The sequence below is a fragment of the Chiloscyllium plagiosum genome, chromosome 36 (genome assembly GCF_004010195.1).
Source record: "Chiloscyllium plagiosum isolate BGI_BamShark_2017 chromosome 36, ASM401019v2, whole genome shotgun sequence".
NCBI lineage: Eukaryota > Metazoa > Chordata > Chondrichthyes > Orectolobiformes > Hemiscylliidae > Chiloscyllium > Chiloscyllium plagiosum.
The window spans coordinates 98,098-120,534 of NC_057745.1; the positions used below are offsets into that span (position 1 = coordinate 98,098).

General features: G+C 43.4%; 1 protein-coding gene and 1 long non-coding RNA gene across 4 annotated transcripts in view; one reads left to right on the top strand and one right to left on the bottom strand.

The window, feature by feature from the left end:
• Window positions 1-4,887, bottom strand: part of LOC122540804 — a 97,020-nt gene extending 92,133 nt beyond the window's left edge. The window contains exon 1 of the long non-coding RNA XR_006309416.1: window positions 4,670-4,887. This is a non-coding gene — a long non-coding RNA (uncharacterized LOC122540804). The remainder of the gene's footprint in view (window positions 1-4,669) is intronic.
• Window positions 4,888-18,172: 13,285 nt separating this feature from the next.
• dis3l (DIS3 like exosome 3'-5' exoribonuclease) overlaps window positions 18,173-22,437 on the top strand; it is a 53,705-nt gene continuing 49,440 nt past the window's right edge. For 2 of the 3 annotated variants that reach the window (XM_043677086.1, XM_043677087.1), the window contains exon 1: window positions 19,417-19,568. Coding sequence is in view for 1 of the 3 variants with exons in the window: in XM_043677085.1 (XP_043533020.1) it covers window positions 18,346-18,505; window positions 19,415-19,568 (314 nt within the window). In the remaining 2 variants the exon portion in view is untranslated. Of the gene's footprint in view, window positions 18,506-19,414; window positions 19,569-22,437 lie in introns of those variants that run through there. The other variant, XM_043677085.1, reaches the window with a different exon arrangement.

Here is a 22,437-nt window from a genome sequence, read left to right on the forward strand (position 1 = left end):
TGACCTGCTGCGCTTTTCCAGCAACACATTTTCAGCTCTGATCTCCAGCATCTGCAGCCCTCACTTTCTCCCAAAAAAGGTACATGTGTCCCTCTCCCACGTCCTCGTGAACCTCACCCGGAACCATGTGTGCCCCTCCCCGACGCCAAAGATCATGTGGCTGCACCCTTGGACCACATGACTCTTACCAGGCCTCAAGGACCGCCCTGCGAATGCGCAGTCAGAATTTGCCAGGGGCGTTAGCAATGTTAAAGTCATCCTGTTAACTTGCATTATTTTGTTTTTTTATAGAAAGCTGATAAATGGCACATTTTAAGCCGTCTCCCTCTTGCACCCATACTATGCATGACAATTGTGGTTTTGCTTTTCATTAAGGCTGCAAATTTAATTTTCCCTTTCAAAATATTAAAATTACCAGAAAGCCACTTTCCAATGTTGTTAAATAAAAAAATCAGTGTTGCACTCAGCTGGGCATCTAAGGCTGCGTATGCTATAACTTTTAGTTTGTTTTTGATTTCAGCGTATGCTTCACTGAGTAGCTAATTTGAGACGGAGTTGGGCATTGTACCCATCGACCGCCAGTTCCGACATGCCACAGCAAGGAACCATAATGACCTCCTCAGGAAACAGACACGTGCTGCAACCGACAGGGTACCCTTCGTTTTTCAGTATTTCCCAGGAGCTGAAAAATTACACCATGTTCTTCATGACCTGCAACACATTATCAATGAGGATGAGCACCTCACCAAGACCTTCCCCACACCTCCACTACTTGCCTTTAAACAACCACCAAACCTCAAACCGATCATTGTTCGTAGCAAGCTGACCGGCTCTCAGGCCAACTCCATACAACCCTGTCACGGTAGGCGCTGCAAGACGTATCAAAGTGTGGACACCTCCCACCTTGTACATGGCAGGTACTCATGTGACTCAGCCAACGTTGTCTATCTTATACATTGCAGGCAAGGATGCCCGGAGGCATGGTACATTGGGGAAACCGAGCAAATGCTACGACAACGGATGCATGGGCACCACAATCAACAGACAGGAGGAATGTTCCCTCCCAGTTGGGGAACACTTCAGTGGTCCAGAACATTCGACCTCGGACCTTCGGGTGATCATCCTCCAAGGTGGACTTTGGGACAGGCAGCAGAGAAAAGTGGCCAAGCAGAGGCTGGTAGCCAAGTTTGGTACCCATAGGGAGGGCCTCGACCGGGACCTTGGGTTCATGTCACATTACAGGTGACCACCATTGCACTACACACACACACACACATGCAACCCTTCACAGACCTAAGATACTCTGCACTCACTACACACACTTACACTCAACTGCCAACCCACACAGACACACACAGACAAAGACCTACATGCACACATTGTGGGGTGAATTTGTACTTGCAGGATTACATTGTACTTTGCTCAAAGACTGCAAGAATTTATGTAAAACTCCGTTATCTCACTTTTTAGATTAGAATCAATCTAAACATCATGGCATAGACAGAGAACACAGGGGGCCAACACCTTCAACATATTGTCTAGCTATCATTGTTAACAGCTAACCTGAGAATGCAACTTTTTTAAAAAAGGTTTTGTGATTTCCACATGAAAAAAGTGAAACTATATGGTAATCAAACAGATGAAAGACTTAATCAATTTTTCAATGTATAATTTTAGTTACATCACACTAAATTTTTGCTATAAATTCTGTGTGTTAGGATTGAGCCCTCCACTACCACCTGATGAAGGAGCGACGCTCCGAAAGCTAGAGCTTCCAATTAAACCTGTTGGACTATAACCTGGTGTTGGGTGATTTTTAACTTTGTACACCCCAGTCCAACACCGGCATCTCCAAATCATAATTTTTGAGAAGTAGCCCAGTACTGATCTTCTTAGCTGTGTTAAAACAGGATTGAAAACAATAATTTTTTTCGGAATCTGCCCACATTAAAGGTGTTTCGCTGTTTTAAGTCCAAAATTGATCACGCTACCGAGACCTGTACTTTAAGATATTATTTTCTATTTCAATATTCGATAAATTGTTTATTGCACATTAGGTTTTCAAGCTACATAGTATCTGGAAGAACAATTTCACGTTATTTTACTTTTCCCACGGAAAAAAAACGTTTTGTACATTTTCACCAATAATGCGGTGGTGTTGTAGGAAACACCTTCGCTAACTTTGCGAGTTACTGCAGCAGATGGTGGATAGCAGACCCCGAAAAACATCAAGTCTCAACTGAGTTCCTAAAGAAACTTTAACTCTTTCTTTCTCTACTCTGTTAGATTTTTCCAGTGTGTTCTGGCTTTAAGTCTAATTCAAGATCTATTGGAAGTCAAGTGCGGGGAGTTTACATTATAAGAGCAGGACAGCAATACGAGATACAGTTGAGAATTATGAATCGTTTACTTTAGTGCTTTATTAAATGACTCCCTTGATTTTTTTTTAAACTGTTATAGTACTTTTTCTATAGAGTGGATAGATTAAGAGATGAATAATATCGAGAGAGTCGAAAGAATGTGAAATGACTGTGATAACAGGAAACCACGCTTTTGGTTCCATCTCCATCGTAAGGGACAATCGAGGTTGACAATTAATGCTTGCCTCATTGGTCACACTCACATCCAAGAATAAATAAAAATTATAGCCCGTGTAGGAACAAATTACTGCTGGAATCTGTACTGATAACAACAAACGCTGGAGATCACAATGGGTCAGACAGCATCCATGGAGAAACAGCAAGCTAAAGTTCTAGATGACTTCACCAGACTCGAAACTAGCTTGCTCTCTCTCTATGGATGCTAACTGACCCATTGATCTCCAGCATGTTGTTTCAGTAAAAATAATAGCCCGTTCGTTAAGTCTGCATTCGCCTTTTCATCGCCTGTCTGAGAACCTACTTTGGGTATTATTTCTAAGTTAAGAGTTCTATATAAATATGTTGTTACCTCTACTGGCTACCAGACTCGATGGATCTGAAAATATAATACTTTCCGGACAGCGGCAAAGTACGAAGCGCATTCCACATTACTTTGCTTTTGTATTACTTTAAAGTCTGTGGTGCAAACTTGTCCAAATAACCGTACCGTCTCTAGATTACAAGACATTAACCTTTCTCTTGCTATTCATTTTATCAATTAAGTATACTCCATGCAACACCTCTGTTAACTTCCGTCTAATTTGTGATGACCAGTTAAATAATTCCGAACAACTCATATCGGATTCGAAATGTTGACTGTTTCTGTCTCCACAGGTGCCGCCAGACACTGTTTTTATTTTAGATTTCCAACATCTGCAATATTTTGCTTTTAATTCACCTTCCTCTGCCAGGTACATTGACACGTCATCTAGTTCATTTCAAAATTTCCAGCTGTTGTTTTCCCCTTCAGCTTAATACAGTTTTCAATGTCGACGCCATTCGATAAAGGAGTTTGCAATTCCATCTTCAGTTCGCTTGTGCAGCCCGAAGCTTCCCGTTTGCTATGTAAACCTACCGACATCCCGTCTTGGTACTTCAGAGAGCTGTATGAACCTCCTCGGCTGTACATCAAGGAATATTTAATATTTACTGTATATTATAAACATAACTTGTAATTTTAAGTAGGGTGAGGTATCGCAGAGTGTTGGTAGAATTCGAACTGTCCTGCAATGTATTTTCACAAATTTTATAAGTCAAGTATATTTTACGAAAGTAAAAGTTATACTCCACGCAGCTCTCCTGTTCGCTCCTGTCTTAATGCGATTAATGAGAAATAATGACTAAGCAAAATGGGGAGCAACTGTGCAAAATGTCATCCAGGAAGAGATGAACTTTCACTATTTCTTTTACATGTGACATAAGGTGACCTTGTGATGAGTTAATATCAGGGTCCCTGGTGTGGTACTGTTGCAAAGGTTTCAGACATGTTTTTGGATTAATTACAAAGAACCTATATAATTCATTCCACCAAAGGATGTCGAACGTTACCACCACTGCATGTTCCAGTGATTTTATTTCAAGCTTTTTATTTGATCTCAAACAGTGCTAATAAAACATTTGTGCTCTGTGCACGAACGTAGCGAAATACTCACCCGAGACTACCGTGAAAGAAAGATGATTTTAGACAGTGCCTCACGCGACCTCAGAATGAAACAATGCGCTTTCCAGTAGGCTTGAAGTGTATTCACTGCTGTCAATGTATTACAAATACATTGATAATATTCTTCTGTTAGTTTATATTTTGGTGTTTCGTTCAACAATGAATGATTAAAAAAAACTGATCAGTGCCATCATGAAGAGATGTTGTACTGACAATTGTAATTTTACTTCCTGAACAGAATCCGCTCCTTGGAAATACAGGGTTCAGGAGCCCAAGCCAACTATCCCTGTGAAGACAGCCACTCATTCCAGAACCTAGTTCTCAAAAGTACACCGTAATTGTACCTCTAGACCTTTCTAAAATGTCAATAGCTGTAAGTTAATCACTAACACAGTATCCCGATTAAAAGCAGTACTGTTTAAAAATGCTTCAATAAAGAGCAAGTCTGGAGAAAACCCGACGAAGCCACATTTAAATCAAGCGTTCAATTTAAAATAGGTAAAACATATGGCTTTTTAAAATCACTATTTTTAAACATGCATTTCGAAGTTCCCAAATGCAATAAAGAGGATAAATCTTGTGAACTTACGTTTCAATTAATGTCCTCAAGCATGTTCTTGAAAACTGAACAAAATCTGGCAGTGAAATCATTACCGAAACACTGCAGCGCAATAACTTGTCCGGGATCTATGTCAATCCCTGGACACTATACTGCGGCCATTGCATTGATGCATTTATACTCCAGCAAGTAATCCCTTACACCAGCCTGCAAACGCCTCGGGGAATTCTCCATTGAACTGGTCACAATGAGTTCTTATTGGTGCTCGGTACTTGTCCGTCTATTCGGCTTCTGGTTGGATGAAAATGAAATTATATATACTTTTGTCCGCTTTCAAAAAAAGTGCATTGCCCACTGAAGCTTTGGAGAAGGAGATAAGGAGCAGCACAGTACAGAGGCGACGTGCTTTATATTTACTGTTCTGATGATGAGATACTGATTCCATATTCAAGTGACATTTTGGAGCAGAAACGAGCACCTTTAAAAAACCTCCACTGAACCTATCTCTGCACAGCACCTTGAGCTAATTCCTCTAATTTCTTTTATTGCTGCAGCTAAAACTTGACCCCACGTTAAATGTACCATGCATATGCTATTTTCTGAAGAAAATAAAGTTATATTTCAATGGATTTGCTTGATCTTCAACAACAGATGCACAATTCTGAACAAGCAGCGCCCTCAATCGTTTACGATCTGAAATTGAAGTGAACCATTCAAACCTGAAAATGTCCAGCACGTCCATCAATTACCATTTCACAGGCAAAGGAAGGTCATCTGTGGGGTCAAAACCCATCATCAGGGTCAATAAAAAAATTAACTTTTCCTTTTGGTTCAGGTGCTGATCGACTTGATGCATGTGATCTGCCAGACAAAATCGACGCAAATTTAATTTAGAAAGAAAACTAACTATTCATAAGGCAACACTACGGGAACGCCAGTTACTTTGTAATGTGAGTGAGCAGATTTTTCTTCAGGTGTTTTCTTCTACATGTCCCTTTTTTGCTCCATGGAAGATGTTGGGAAAGAACCATGACAACCTAGGATAATTGCAAATTATTTTTAATGGAACATTGTTGATATATTTTTTAGAAGCTTAGAAGCAATGAACACATTTTTGTTGTGATGGGAGACATGTGATGGCAAGGTTTTGTTTCTGAGAATGTCAGGGATGGAGGTAGTCACTGCATCCCTCAGAAGTTGGGAGGTCATGTTGCGGCTGTACAGGACGTTGGTTAGGTCACTTTTGGAATATTGCGTGCATAGATAGAACATAGAAAAGTACAGCACAGAACACGCCCTTAGGCCCATGATTTTGTGCCGAGACTTAATCCTAATGTAAAATATAGTAACTTAACCTACACACCCCTCAACTCACTGCTATCCATGTGCATGTCTAGCAGTTGCTTAAATGTCCCCAATGACTTCGCTTCCACCACCTCAACTGGCAATGCATTCCATGCAATCACAACTCTCTGCGTAAAGAACCTACCTCTGACGTGTCCTTCATACCTTCCGCCTAACATCTTAAAACTATGACTTCTCATACCAGTCAATCCTGACCTCGGGAAAGGCCTATTGACCCTATTTATTCCTCTCATTATTTTGTACACCTCGATCAGGTCTCCTCTCTTCCTCCTTCTCTCCAGAGAGAAAAATCTGAGCTTATTCAACCTTTCTTCATAAGGCAAGCCCTCCAGTCCAGGCAGCATCCTGATAAACCTTCTTTGCACCCTCTCCAAAGCCTCTATCTTTCCTATAGTAGGGCGACCAGAACTGGACACAATATTCCAAGTGCAGTCTCACCAGGGACTTGTAGAGCTGCGACCTTCTAAAATGCATCACTTCGCATTTATCCAGATTGAACTCCATCTGCCATTTCTCAGCCCAGCTATGCATCCTGTCTATGTCGCGCTGCAGCCTGCAGTAGCCCTCGATACTATTGATGACACCTCCAACCTTTGCGTCATCTGCAAATTTACTAACTGACCCCTCAACTTCCTCATCCAAGTCATTTATAAAAACTGCAAAGAGCAGAGGCCCAAGAACAGAGCCCTGTGGGACACCACACAACACTGACCTCCAGGCAGAATACTTTCCATCTACAACCACTCTCTGCCTTCTGTCAGCCAGCCAATTCTGAATCCAGATAGCCAAATCTCTCTGTATCCCATACTTCCTGACTTTATGAATGAGCCTACCATGGGGAACCCTGTCAAATGCCTTGCTGAAATCCACATACACTACATCCACTGTTCTACTGTCGTTGACCTGTCTTGACACCTCCTCAAAGAACTCAATAAGGTTGTGAGGCATGACCTGCCCCTTACGAAGCTATACTGACTGCCTTTAATCACACTATTCTTTGCCAAATAGTCATAAATCCTATCCCTCAGAATTCTTTCCACAATTTTGCTTTCCACAATTTTTAAGACTGACTGATCTGTAATTGCCAGGGATTTCCCTATTACCCTTCTTGAAAAGTGGAACAACATTCGCCTCCTTCCAATCCTCTGGTACGACTCCCGTGGAGAGTGAGGAGGCAAATATCCTCGCCAGTGGCTTAGCAACCTCCTTTCTCGCTTCCCGGAGCAGCCTAGGATAAATCTGGTCTGGCCCTGGGGACTTATCAACCTTAATGTTTTCCAAAATGTCTAGCACATCCCACTTCATCAAACTTGATCTGGTCAAGACTATCCCAGCTCCTCTAAATTTTCATTTACAACAAGTTCCCTTTCCTTGGTGAAAGCTGAAGCAAAAAACACATTTAGGGCTTCTGCTACCTAATCAGACTCCACTATCCCTGATCGGCCCTACCTTCTCCCTGAGCATTCTTTTATTCCTCACGTATGAGTAAAGTGCCTTTGGGTTCTCCCTAATACGTCTTGCCAAGCCTTTTTCATGTCCCCTCCTGGCTCTCCTCAGTCCATTTCTGAGCTCCTTTCCAGAAAGCCTGTAATCCTCTAAAGCTGTGCTAGATCCTTGCTTCCTCAACCTTACGTAAGCTGCCTTCTTCCTTTTGATGAGAAGTTCCTCTGTTTCCGTCATCCAAGGTTCCTTAATCTTACCCCTACTTACCTGTCTCAGAGGAACAAATTTGTGCATCACTTGCAACAACTGCTCCTTAAATAGTCTCCACATGTCTGCTGTGCCCTTTAGATTAGATTACTTACAGTGTGGAAACAGGCCCTTCAGCCCAACAAGTCCACACCGACCCGCCGAAGCGCAACCTACCCAGACCCATTCCCCAACATTTACCCCTTCACCTAATACTACGGGCAATTTAGCATGGCCAATTCACCTAACCTGCACATTTTTGGATTGTGGGAGGAAACCGGAGCACCCGGAGGAAACCCACGCAGACACGGGGAGAATGTGAAAACTCCACAGAGAGTCGCCTGAGGCGGGAATTGAACCCGGGTCTCTGGCACTGTGAGGCAGCAGTGCTAACCACTGTGCCACCGTGCCGCCCACTGCCCACTTTCTGTGGAACAATTGCTCCCAGTCTGTACTTCCCAACTCCTGTTGGATAGCGTCATAATTTCCTTTTCCCCAATTAAATATCTTCCCTCGGTAACTGCTCCTTTCACTCTCCAAGGCTATGGTAAATGTGAGGCAGTTGTGGTCACTGTCACCAAAGTGCTCTCCCACCGTGAGATCTGACACCTGCCTTGGCTCGTTGCTGAACACCAAATCCAAAATGGCCTCTCCCCTCATCAGTCTGTCTACATACTGAGTAAGGAAATCCTCCTGAACACACCTGACAAAAACGGCTCCATCCAAACCATCTGCACTGAGGAGGTTCCAGTTGATATTGGGAAAGTTGAAATCACCCATAACAACAACCCTGCTACTTCTGCATTTTTCCAGAATCTGCCTGCCTATGAGATCTTCAATCCCTCTACTGCTATTAAGTCTGTAGAAACCCCCAATGGGATGGCTGTTCCCTTACTGTTCCTAACTTCTGTCCATATTGACTCAGTAGGCAAACCTTCCTTAACAACCTTCATTTCTGTAGCTGTGATGACTCTCTGATTAGCAATACTACACCCCCTCCTCTTTTTCCACCCTCCCTGTTCTTTCTAAACATTTTAAACCCTGGAACATCAAGCAACCAACCCTGCCCCTGTGAAACCCACATCTCCTTTATGGCCACAACATCATAGCCCCAAGTACTGATCCATGCTCTAAGTTTGTCACTCTTATTCCGGACACTCCCTGCATTAAAGCAGACACGCTTTAACCGATCCCTATGTTTCATCGCATGAGAAACATTCCTGATACATTCAATATATCCTGTCACTGTCCTGTCTGCAACTGACCCCCTCTCAGACATGTGGCTCTGATTCCCACCCTCCCTGCCAAACTAGTTTAAACCCTCCCGAATCACACAAGCAAATCTCCCACCCAGGACATTTGTACCCTTCCAGTTCAGGTGTAACCCATCCTTGATGTCCAGGTCCCACCTTCCCCAGAAGGTATCCCAATGGTCTAGGTATCTGAAGCCTTCCCTCCTGCATCAGCCTCGCAGCCACGTGTTAAGCTGCATTCGCTGACTGTTCCTCACCTCACTATCTCGTGGCACTGGTAGCAAACCTGAGATCACTACTCTACTCGTCCTGCTCTTCAGCTTCCAACCTAACTCTCTGTAGTCACTTTTCAGATCCTTAATCCCTTTCCTGGCTATATCATTGGTGCCAATATGTACCACGATTTCTGGCTGCTCACCCTCCCCCTTCAGAATCTTGTAAACCAGTTTGGCGAAATCCTGGACCCTGGAACCAGGGAGGCAACGTACCTTCCAGGAATCCCGTTCCTGACCACAAAATCTCCTGTCAATCCGTCTAACTATTGAGTCCCCTACCACTAGCGCTTTTCTATTCGTCCCTTCCCTTCTGAGCCAGAGACCTAACAACTATGGCTTTCCCCTGGTAAGCCGTCCCCACCAGCAGTATTCAAAATGGTATACTTATTGCTGAGGGGAACAGCCACAGGGGATCCCTGCTCTGACCATCGAATCCCTTTCCTCCCCCTGACAGTAACCCAACTGTTCTTATCCTGTGTCTGGGGAGTGACCACCTCCCTGTACATCCTCTCAATTTCCCCCTCAGCCTCCCGAATGATCCGTAGTTCATCCAGCTCCAGTTCCCTAACTCGGTTTTAGAGGAGCTGGAGTTGGGTGCACTTCCCGCTGATGTAGTCAGCAGAGACATGTGAAGTGTCTCTCACCTGCCACATTCTGCAGGAGGAACATGCAACTGCCCTAACATCCATCTCCCACTACTCTGAAAGCCCGCACAGAACTAAACAAAGGAAGAGAAGAACAAAAAGAAACCTGAAAACTTACCTAGTTTACAGACTCTTAGTAAGGTTAGAGGAGATGGGTGGGAGGGAGGCCCTATAGTGTAAGGTCTCAGGTTTAGATCTCACCCACTTAAAAACTTTCCAGAAGTCCTTTGCTCCTCCCTCACACCTCTCGGCAAAGGCAGTTCTGGTCTCTTTCCTATCGCAAGGATGTTGTGAAACTTGAAAGGGTTCAGAAAACATTTACAAGGATCTTGCCAGAGTTGGAGGATTTGAGCTATAAGGAGAGGTTGAATAGGCTAGGGCTGTTTTCCCTGGAGCATCGGAGGCTGAGTGGTGACCTTATAGAGGTTTACAAAATCATGAGGGGTATGGATAGGATAAATAGACAAAGTCTTTTCCCTAGGGTGGAGGAGTTCAAAACTAGAGGGCATAGGTTTAAGGTGAGAGGGAAAGATATGAAAAGGACCTAAGGGGCAACTTTTTCACGCAGAGTGGTGTGTGTATGGAATGAACTGCATTTAAAAGGTATCTGGATGGGTTTATGAATAGGAAGGGTTTCGATGGATATGGACCAAGTGCTTTCAAATGGGACTAGATTAGGTTAGGATATCTGGTTGGCATGAACATGTTGGACCAAAGGGTCTGTTTCCGTGCTGTACATCTCTATGATTCTATGCTGGGAAATGATTCCCTTTGATGTCAATTTTACATCAAGGAGCAATAAATGGTCCAGATCTTGAGTAAAGCAGTATCTAATCCAAGAAAAAAAACTTGCCTTCAAGCAAACCAAACTTTGTACATTTGAATATTTCAATTCACAGCATTCTACTGTATCTTCTAGTAAGATTGAATCATAAGCTTTTGATATAAGAGGGGTACTTATGTGGAGATGTTGAAGGTGTGCAATGAGGTAAATGTGGCAGCATGACTTAGGAATCAACCTTGACCTAAATACCAAAAGTAACTGAAACCTCTCAAGAGTGTCATGATTTACACTGAGGGCAGTATACTTTTTGTGTGGTGTGAACTTGGGAATATAGGAACAAGAGTAGGCCATTCAGCCCCTTGAACCTGTTCTGCCATTCAATAAGATTATGTCTGCTCTGTGGCTTAACTCCATGCTCTTGGCTCAAATCATTTAATACCTTTGTTGAATAAAAATGTATCTATCTCAGATCTAAAAATAACAATTGTCCACTACCATTTATGGAACAGAATTCCAAACATCCCCACCCTTTGCGTATAGAAGTACTTCCTAACATATCCCCTGAATGGTCTCAGCCTGTCTCCCTTAGTTCTAGAATCCCAACCAGGGCAATACCTTCACATACCTTGTCTTTTCCTATTAATATTGTGAAGATTTTGACATCAAACAGGCCTACTTCGTCTAATCTCTCCTTGTATAGTAACCCCGATGTCCAAATATTATTCTAATAAACTTTTGTTGTCCTGCCTCCAAGGCCAGCATATTCTTCCTCGGTAATGGTGCGCAGATCTGCTCATAGTAATCCAAGTGGAGTCTAACCAGGGTTTTGTATAACTTCTGCCATCTTATTCTTCAGCCCGCTGCATATAGAAATTAGCATTCCATTAGCTTTCTTGACTATTCTATGACATGAGATGGAAATGTGTTGCTGGAAAAGCGCAGCAGGTCAGGCAGCATCTAGGGAACAGGAGAATCGACGTTTCGGGCATTAGCCCTTCTTCAGGAAAGCCCTTCTTCGGGCTAATGCCCGAAACGTCGATTCTCCTGTTCCCTAGATGCTGCCTGACCTGCTGCGCTTTTCCAGCAACACATTTCCATCTCTGATCTCCAGCATCTGCAGACCTCATTTTCTATTCTATGACATGTTCATACTGTTTTAAGCATAGGGAAATGGGACAATTCCATTTAGGAAACCTGGTCGGTAGGGAAGAGGTAGGCTACAGAGCCTGTTTCCATCTTGTATAACTCTATGCACCCCAAGTCTGCTTGGACATCCACTGTATTTAAATCAATACCACCTAGAAAATACTCTGATCTATTCCTTTACAGTCCAAATTTGAAAAAAAGTAATTTATAATCATTTTTACACAAAAGGAACGCAATTGCTTTCTCATCGAAGAAATAGTAATCACACAGAATGGAGGTCTGGAGTTTCATGTTAGTACATATGCACAGAACTGTCTCAGTCAGAGAATGATTTGAGACTCGTACTTGGAGCATTAAGTATCTTAATGAATATTTCCTCTTTTGTTTAAACATTCCATTCTTATTTAGATCTAATGTTATCTTTAGATCATTTCATGGATTTTCAAACCAGTCTATCAGGTATTTTTTACTGCAAATCTCTAAGAAGCATCTTCCTGTAGTAACATTGAATATTACGTAAGGATCTTTGACATCCTCTAGCTTATGTATTGTGATTACGATGTCAGTCTGTTCCAAAACATGATATGGAGGAGCCAGTGTTGGACTGGGGTGGACAAAATTAAAAATCACTCAACACCAGGTTATAGTCCAACAGGTTTATCTGGAAGCACTAGCTTTCAGAGTGCTGTTCCTTCATCAGGTAGCTGTGGAGCAGGATCATAAGACACAGAATTTATACCAAAAGATTACAGTGTCATGCAACTGAAATGATATATTGAACAAGCCTAGATTGCTGCTAAGTCTTCCATCTTTCAGAATGGGTTGCAGGTTTTGGTTCATTAATATGTAAATCCCAGAACTTCTTTTAAGTCACATTCTCGAGATAACTTAAGGTTTTATAAAAACAAAGGTGACATCTCAATTTAGACAATGCATTAAAGGTATGAGGTTAGTGTTGTCTATCTTGAGTAAGGCTGGTTCTATTTCCAAAGTAGGAATTTACATAGATTCACTGCCTGCAGATTGTGTGCTTTTTGAGCAAATTAGAATTTCATCCCATCACCCCATAAGCTTATACATGTGTATGCGTGCATGAGAGGGAGAGAGCACGAGTGTGCGCGCGTGAGATAGTGTATGTTTGCATGTGTGCATGCTTGGTAATGTGTGTGTGTGAGTATGATGGAGTATAAGCCTTTGAGAGGGTGGGTGCATGGGTGTGAGCTTGAGGTTGTGTATGTCTGTGCATATGTCTGCATGAATGTGTAAGTATGTAAGAGTGTGTTTGTATATGTGCTTATGTGTGAGAGAGTGTATAGTGTAGTGGGGTCAACTTTAGTGTGATATGAACCCAAGGTCCCGGTTGAGGCCAGAGTCATGGGTTCTGAGCTTGGCTATAGCCTTTGCTCAGCCACTCTGCATTGTTGCATATACTGAAGTCTGCCTTGAAGGATAGTCACTTGAAGATCTGAGGCTGAATGTCCCTGACCGCTGAAGCGTTCCCCAACTGGGAGGGAACACTTCTGTCTGGTAATTGTTGCGATGTGTCCATTCATCTGTTGTCATAGCATCTGCTTGGTCTCACCAATGTACTCGGGGCATCCTTGTCTTCAGCGTATGAGATAGACAACATTGGGCGAGTCACACGAGGTACCTGCCACATTTATGGTGGGTGGTGTCCCCACATGTAATGGTCGTATCCATGTTGACACTGACACGTCTTGCAGTGGTTGCCATGACAGGGTTATATGGTGTTGTGGGGGGCAAGAGTGTGGTGCTGTGGTACAGCAGGTCAGGCAGTCTTTGAGGAGCAGATGAGTCGACATAAGCCCTTCGTCAGGAATGAGGCTTGTGGGCTGGGAGGCTGCGATATAAATGGGAGGGGGTGGGGCTGGGGGGAAGGTAGCTGAGAATGCAATACATAGATGAAGGTGAGGAAGAAGGTGATAGGTCAGAGAGGAGGGTGAGTGGATAGATGGGAAAGACAATGGACAGGTCAGGAGGGCGGTGCTGAGTTGGAGGCTTGGGACTGGGATAATGTAGGGGGAGGGGGAATGAGGAACCTGGTGAAAGCCACATTAATCCCATGTGATTGGAGGGTCCCAAAGCAGAAGATGAGGCATCCTTCCTCCAGGCCGTGTGGGTGCAGTGTCCCAAAGCGGAATATGAGGGGTTCTTCCTCCAGGTGCCAGGTGGTTAGGGTTTGGTGATGGAGGGTGCCCAGGACCTGCATGTCCTTGGTGGAGTGGGAGGGGGACTTGAAATGTTCAGCCATGGTTGGTTTCATTTCTAACTGCCGCCGTGACATAGGCCGCCTCAACCTGTCCACCCCCTCCCCATTGCAAAATCCTGCCCTCGCAACGCGCAGCCCTCCACTCCTTCTGCTCCAACCCCAACATCATCAGGAAACCAGCTAACAAGGTGGGCGTTGTGGTAATTTGGCGTACTGACCTCTACACACCTGAAGCCAGACGCCAATTCGCAGACACCTCCTCCGACTGCCCCCTCAACTATGACCTCACCTCCCAACACCAAACCATCAATTCCCAGACCGTCCACAACTATCTGGGGATCTCCCATTCACAGCCTCCAACTCATAGTCTGCGAACCCCACACCACTCAATTCAATCTCCTATCCAAGATTCACCAATCTGACTTCCCCAGTCGACCCATTGTCTCAGCCTGCTCCTATCCCACTGAACTCATCTCTGCATACCTTGACACCTTCCTATCCCCCTTAGTCCAGGAACTCCCCACCTATGTTCGGGACACTATCTACGCTACTCACCTCATCCAAGACTTCCATTTTGCCGGCCCCCTATGCATCATCTTCACCTTGGACATCCAGTCCCTGTACACATCTATCCGCCATGACGAAGGCCTCCAAGCCCTTTGCTTCTTCCTCTCACACCATCCCAACCAGTACCCTTTCACTGACACCCTCAGCTGCCTAGCTGAACTGGTCCTCACACTCACAACATCTCCTTCCAATCCACACTTCCTCCAAACCAAAGGGGTAGCTATGGGCACCCGCATGGTTCCAGCTATGCCTGCCTCTCTGTCGGGTACGTGGAACAGTCCATCTTCTGCAGTTACACCGACAAGGAGGTTGAACAGTTCATTAACTTCACTAACACCTTTCGCCCCGATCTCTAATTCACTCGGACCATCTCGGACACCTCCCTCCCCTTCCTGCACGTCTCCATCTCCGTCTCCGGCGACCGACTAACCACAGACATCAATCAACTCCAAGCACACGGACTCCCACGGCTATCTGGACTACACCTCCTCCCATCCTGCCTCCTGTAAAAATGCCATCCCTTATTCCCAATTCCTCAGCCTCCACTGCATTTGTTTCCAGGATGACCAATTCTACCATAGAAAATCCCAGATGACCTCCTTCTTCAAAGACCGCAATTTCCCCTCCCACGTGGTCAACGATGCCCTCACAGCACATCTCATCCACTTCCTGCACCTCTTGTATCTTGTACAGCAAACCTCCTCATGAGACAGACAGATTATAATCGTTAGGGTACCCTTTGTTGTCCAGTACTTCCCGGGAGCAGAGAAACTACGCCATGTTCTTCGCAGTCTACACCACGATATCAATGAGGATGAGCACCTCACCAAGAGCTTCCCTATGCCTCCAATTCTCGCCTTTAAACAACAGTCAAACCTTAAACTGACCATTGTTCACAGCAAACTGCCCAGCCTTCAGGACAACATGGACCACAACACCATACAACCCTGCAATGGCAATCACTGCAAGACATGTCAGTGTCGACATGGATTCCATAATTACACATGGAGACACTACTCACCACATACGTGGCAGGTACTCATGTGACTCAGCCAACATTGTCTACCTCATATGCTACAAGCAAGGATGCCCAAGGCTTGGTACATTGGCAAGACCAAGGAGACACTATGACGATGGATGAATGGACACTGCACAACAATCGCCAGGCAGGCATGTTCCCTTCCAGTGGGGAAACACTTCAGCAGTCAGGGACATTCGGCCTTGGATCTTTGGGTGACCATCCTCCAATGCAGACTTCGGGATATGCAACATGCAGAGTGGCCAAGCAGAAGCTGATAGCCAAGTTCAGAAACCATGTGGATGGTCTCAACTGGGACCTTGGGTTCATGTCACACTACAGTTGACCCCACTACACGATACACTCTCTCTCACACACACACACACACCTTACATACTCACATTCATGCAGACCCTCTCTCATACACACGGTCTCTCTCATATGCATACACATATATCCACTACACTTACACCCATGCACACACCTCTCACAGGCTTATATTCCAGCACACTCACACACATTTTATCAAGCATGCACACACTCAAACGTACACTCTCTCATGAGCACTCACACTCGCACGCACACACTCACACACTCTCTCTCAAGCACATACACACACACACACACTGTTATGATATGGGGTAAACCCTCTTGCTTAATTTAAAAGAGCAACACAGAAAGGATTCATCCCATGCAGTAATCTGTAAAAATTCGAGTGGCCAAGAACTATTTAAAGTAAAAATTAACAACGTTATTTCTTAAAAGTATAACAGAATAACTAACTAACTATTAATTACAACTTCTTCCTCTCACCTATCTTTTGCCTTCCCCTTCCACAATATGAGTCCGATAAGATCGATAAAACAAAACTTCTTATCTCAAAACACAGCAACTTTTGGTTCTCTGTATTCCTGTTTTCTTTTCTTCTTCTTGTGGGTTCTGCTTCACTGGTTACTGATCGATAAAGGTACCGTTAGAGATATTTTTCAGGCAGTCTTTACATGCTGGTAGCTTGGCAGTTCTCCTCTCAACTGTTCAATTTTCCCCAGTCTTAAAACACCCAGAGCATCGGATTGTGTCAATGGCTTTTAAGTTTGTCAATATAGCCCATTTAAACTTGATTGGTGGTGGGTATTTTGGGGTATAATTTAAACTGATTGGCCAAATTCTAACTTGTTTTTGTGTCCAGGCAACCAGCTAATCGAGGAGGAAGTGAGGACTGCAGATGCTGGAGATCAGAGCTGAAAATGTGTTGCTGGAAGAGCACAACAGGTCAGGCAGGATCCAAGGAGCATGAGAATCGACATTTCGGGCATGAGCCCTTCTTCAGGATCCCTGAAGAAGGGCTCATGCCCGAAATGTCGATTCTCCTGCTCCTTGGATGCTGCCTGACCTGCTGTACTTTTCCAGCAACACATTTTCAACCAGCTAATCGAGTTGTTCGACCAAATGTTACTTTTTTTCAGAACACTTGTTGCTGTCAGGTAGTTTTTGCTAGCTTTTTAACTCCCTTAAACGTACAGCACACCCATGTCTTCATATAAACACATATAAGTCAATGGGGTAAATTTGCATTTGTAGTATAATATTTGCAGATACATTCCATTTTGCTCAAAAAGCATACAATCTACAGGCAGTCGATCCATGTAATATTTTATAAATTCCTACTTTGGAAATAGAACCAGTTTGACTCAAGATTGGGATACAGGCAGATATGAACCTTATACCTTTAATGCATTGCCTGATCTGAGATGCCACTTTTTAAATATAAAAACATTGTTATAGCTCAAGAATGAGTCTTCAAAGAAGTTCTGGGATTTACATATTAATGAACTGAAACATGCAACCCATCCTGAAAGATGAAAGACTTAACAGCAATCTAGGTTTGTTCAATATATCACTTCAGTTGCATGACTCCAATCTTTTGGTATAAATTCTGTGTCTTATGATCCTGCTCCACGGCTATCTGATGAAGGACCAGCACTCCGAGAGCTCGTGCTTCCAAATTAACCTGTCGAACCATAACCTGGTGCTGTGTGATTTTTAACTTTGTTCTAAAATAGAGAAACTTCCCAATATTCAGTGAGATTCATTGCTGAGCAGAATTGCTAAAGTAGGGAAGTACTTTCCGAAAGGATTAATGTAATCAAAAAGAAACAGACAGATCTGAAATTCGTTAAAATGAGTTGATTTGTTTCAAATAAAGGATGTAGCTCATAAGGTGTAGCTTACAAGATTAAAAATCACCCAACACCAGGTTATAGTCCAACAGGTTTCATTGGAAGCACTAGCTTTCGGAGCGCTGCTCCTTCATCAGATGATAGTGGAGCGACGCTCCGAAAGCTAGTGCTTCCAATTAAACCTGTTGGACTATAACCTGGTGTTGTGTGATTTTTAACGTTGTACACCCCAGTCCAACACCGGCACCTCCGAATCATTACAAGAGTGCGATACATTCAGATTGCAATGCAGATATCACGTTGCGCATGCGCTCCTGGTCAGTCAGCTGATTCCTTTGCCCCGCAGCTGATTCCTTTGCCCCGCAGCTGATTCCTTTGCCCCGCAGTTCCGGGTTACACTTCCGGTTCACGCGCGGGAACGCTGTCCGGGTGAGGCGGGCGAAAAATCGGCGGCAGAAAGCGCTTGTTGGAGTTGTTTACATCCGCGGAGCGTGGTCCCTTCGGGTCTTAGCGAGGAATCGATTTCGAGAAGGGAAACAAAAAAGGCATCGACTAATGGCTCCTCCGCTGGCTTCCGACAACGTGATGATAAAAACGGAGAAGGTGCTGCACCTGAGGAGCTGCAAAGGAAAATCAGTTCGAGTTGTGAGGGAGCATTACCTCAGGGGGTCGGTTCCCTGTAACAGTTCCCTCTGCCAGGCTGAGTGCCACAATGGTAAAGTATGGCCCAGCGGGTGCAGTCATCCACAAAACAGAGCTCTCAGCGATATTAAAACGCATGGAGAAAAGAAAAGATTGTATTTATATGACACACCTTTGGATGTTTCAAAGTGCTTTATAGCCAATGAAGTGCATAGAAATGTGGTCATTGATGTAGGAAACAGCAGCCAATTTGCACACAGCAAGGTCCCAAAACAGCAGTTCCTGTTCAGAAAATCTGTTTTCATGGTGTTGATTGAACGTAAATATTGGCCACGATGGTAGGGAGGACTCCCCTGCTCTTCTCTGAAGTAATGCTTGTAAGATATTTTCTATCCACCTGAAAGATGACACCTCTGACAGTGCAGCACTCTCTCAAGTATTGCACTGAGTGTGTCAGCCTGGATTGAGTGGTCTGGTTTCTGTTGTGGGACTTGATCGTACAACCTCCTGAGTCAGAGGTGAGAGAATGCTATCTATTGAACCACAGTTAAAGATTGAATAGAATGACATTCAAAAAATATCCATGATGATGATAGGACAGAATTCCCAAAATAGAAGGAGCTTTATACATCTGTTTCATTTCCTTGGAACATCCCTAAGGTTTATACAACTGAATTATATTTAAAGTGAAATCAATGCTATTGTGCAAGCAAATCTGAAAGCCAATTTTTACTCAGAAATGTATCTCAAAATGTAATTGGACAATTTGTAATTGATGCTGGTTGAAGGAGGATATTGGTCAGGAAATGGAGAGAGCTCTTGTTTCTTCTTGCAGTGTCATGGGATCTCTTATTTTTATCTGAACATCGAGATAGTAAATAAATGTCTCATCTGAACGTCAGTGTTATTAACATACTATTAAATTGGAGTCTTTAATCCTTTATGCTACTTGCTTAATTCCATTTTACACTTAATGTTTCAGAAGGGAAATTGTTGTCAGAAAGTGCAACTCATTATTTGATACCTGACTGGAAAGTGGTGCAGGATTATTTGGAGATACTTGAGTTTCCAGAATTGAGAGGCATTGTCTTCATGCAGACAGCTTGTCAGGCTGTCCAGCACCAGAAGGGACGCAGGTTTGTGATGGCTATCTCACTATAATATTTGATGGATTTAAGCATCATGCAAAGCACTGGTCAGATATGAATGGAACAATTAAAGCTTCAGCACTATAATTGTTTAACCATGACCTGTGATTTGTAACTCATGATGGAGCAACACAAGTTGTAATATTTAATTGTTATCCTTCATTTTAAACATTCATTTGCATTGAATAATAGCAATTTGCACCAAGACACCAATTTTGGTGCAATGGCAGCATGCCTCTTGTCAATGGCCAACAGACAGAGGACTGATGTTGCCAGTAACAAACATGATGCCCTTGTGGAATAACTATAGAGATGTCAGCATAATGTTTTGCCACTTCCAAATGCAACGTTGAAGATGTAAGCAACACCTGTAAGCAGGTCAGACCATGACAAATTCTCAGTGAAATAAAAGCAGTTGGTTTTCAAGGATGATGGAAAATCACAAAATGATGAAGAAACAGAGCTGTTATTTAGGAGGTCCTGAGGTTTATATTTGTGGTAACCACAAGGGGGGGCATGGTGGTTAGCACTGCTGCCTCACAGCGCCAGAGACCCGGGTTCAATTCCTGCCTCGGGCACCTGTCTGTGTGGAGTTTGCAAGTTCTCCCCATGTCTGCGTGGGTTTCTTCTGGGTGCTCCAGTTTCCTCCCACAGTCCAAAAATATGCCAGTTAGGTGAATTGGCCATGCTAAATTGCCCGTAATGTTAGGTGAAGGGGTAAATGTAGTGGAATGGGTCTGGATGGGTTGCTGTTTGGAGGGTCGGTGTGGACTTGTTGGGCCCAAGGGCCTGTTTCCACACTGTAAATAATCTAATCTAATCTAATCAAGCTTTCTGGTGATTATAATGAAAAGTAACTAAATATTACTTGAAGGCATTCTACCCTTTATAAAAATTATATAGATGCTGTTTTCTCGTTCACATATGTGGTTCAGCAATTTATGAAGTTTGTAATCTGGAAAATCACAATATGTCTTAGTTCCAATTATTCCAGACAAGATAAGTTATAGTGTACAAATTTAACTGAATTTCTGATATTTCCACCAATTTTCTTATTTTATATATATTACCTTGGCTGGCAAAATTGTTTATGAGTAATGTATGGGACAGATTTGTTTAGGGCAACTTTTGTTATATTGAGAAGGAGTTCTGAAATCAATCCCATGGCCCCTCAGGTGGTCATTTGTAGGCAGCCCTCAATAAGAAAGCATTCAGACGCTCTTTATCTTTGGGAACACGAAAGAAAGATTACATATTCCTTTGAGGGCAGCACAGTGACTTAGTGGCTAGCACTGCTGCCTCACAGTGCCAGGGATCTGGGTTTGATTCCAGCCTTGGGTGACTATCAATGTGGAGTTTGCACACTCTCCCTGTGTCTACGTGGATTTCCACTGAGTGTTCATGTTTCCTCCCACAGTCCAAAGATCTACAGGTTAGGTGGATAGGCAATGGTAAATGCAGGATTACAGGGATAGGGTGGGGGGATGGGTCTGGATGGGATGCTCTTCGTAGAGTTGATGCTGACTTGATGGGATGAATAGCTTCTTCCTGCACTGTAGGGATTCTGTGATGTTCAATTTTTTGATTGGAGGTTCTTGCTTAGAGTCTGTGTAATACACACAATGCATTTTCAACAGTGGTGTGCCACAAGGATCAGTGCTGGCTCTGTTGCTTTTTTGTCATTTATTTAAATGATTTGGATGTGAACATAGGATGTATAGTTAGTAAGTTTGCAGAAGACACTAAAATAGGTGCAGTGGACAGCGAAGAAGGTTACCTCAGAGTACAGCTGGATCTTGATCAGATTGGCCAATGAGCCGAGGAGTACCAGCTGGAGTTTAATTTAGATAACTGTGATCTACTGCATTTTGGAAAGGCAAATCAGGGCAGGACTTAGACATTTAATGATAAGGTCCTGGGGAGTGTTGCTGAACAAAGAGACCTTGGAGCGCAGGTACGTAGGATAGGGAAGAAAGCGTTTGGTATGCTTGACTTTACTGGTCAGTGCATTGAGTATAGGAGTTGGGAGGTCATGTTTAGAGTATTGTGTGCAATTCTGGTCTACCTCCTATAAGAAGGATGTTATGAAACTTCAAAGGGTTCAGAAAAGATTTACAAGGATGTTGTTAGGATTGGAGTGTTTGATCTATAGGGAGACACTGAATAGGTTGCGACTGTTTTCTCTAGAGCTTTGGAGGCTGAAGGCTGGCTTTGAAGAGGTTTATAAAATCATGAGGGGCATGGATAGGGTAAATAGGCAAGGTCTTTTCCCCGGAGTGGGGGAGTCCAAAACTAGAGGGCATAGGTTTAAGGTGAGAGGGGAAAGATATAAAGGGACCTAAAAGGCAACTTTTTCATGCAGAGAGTGGTGCATGTATGGAATGAGCTGCCAGAGGAAGTGATGTAGGCTGGTACGATTGCAACATTGAAAAGATATCTGGATGGGTATATGCATAGGAGGGGTTTAGAGGGATATGGACCAAATGCTGGTAAATGGGACTGGATTTATATAGGATATTTCATTGGCATGGACGAGTTGGAACAAAGGATCTATTTCCATGTTGTATATCTCTATGACTTTATAACTGAATATGTCACAGTACAGATTACAGGAGGATTCTAAACGATGAATAAAATGTATTATATTTTATGGTGAGATGTGAATAAGGTTTGCATGTGGGAATAATTTGCTTTTCAAACAACTGATTGCTTTGAATGAAGTCTCAAGGGGAAACTAAATATATTCAAATTCTCAAACAAGGAGTACCTATTGTCCCCTGTTGACTTCTGGCCCCAGTTGTGATATTTGGGAACTGTTGTCAGATTATTGACAGTTAATTGTCAGCACCATTTTACA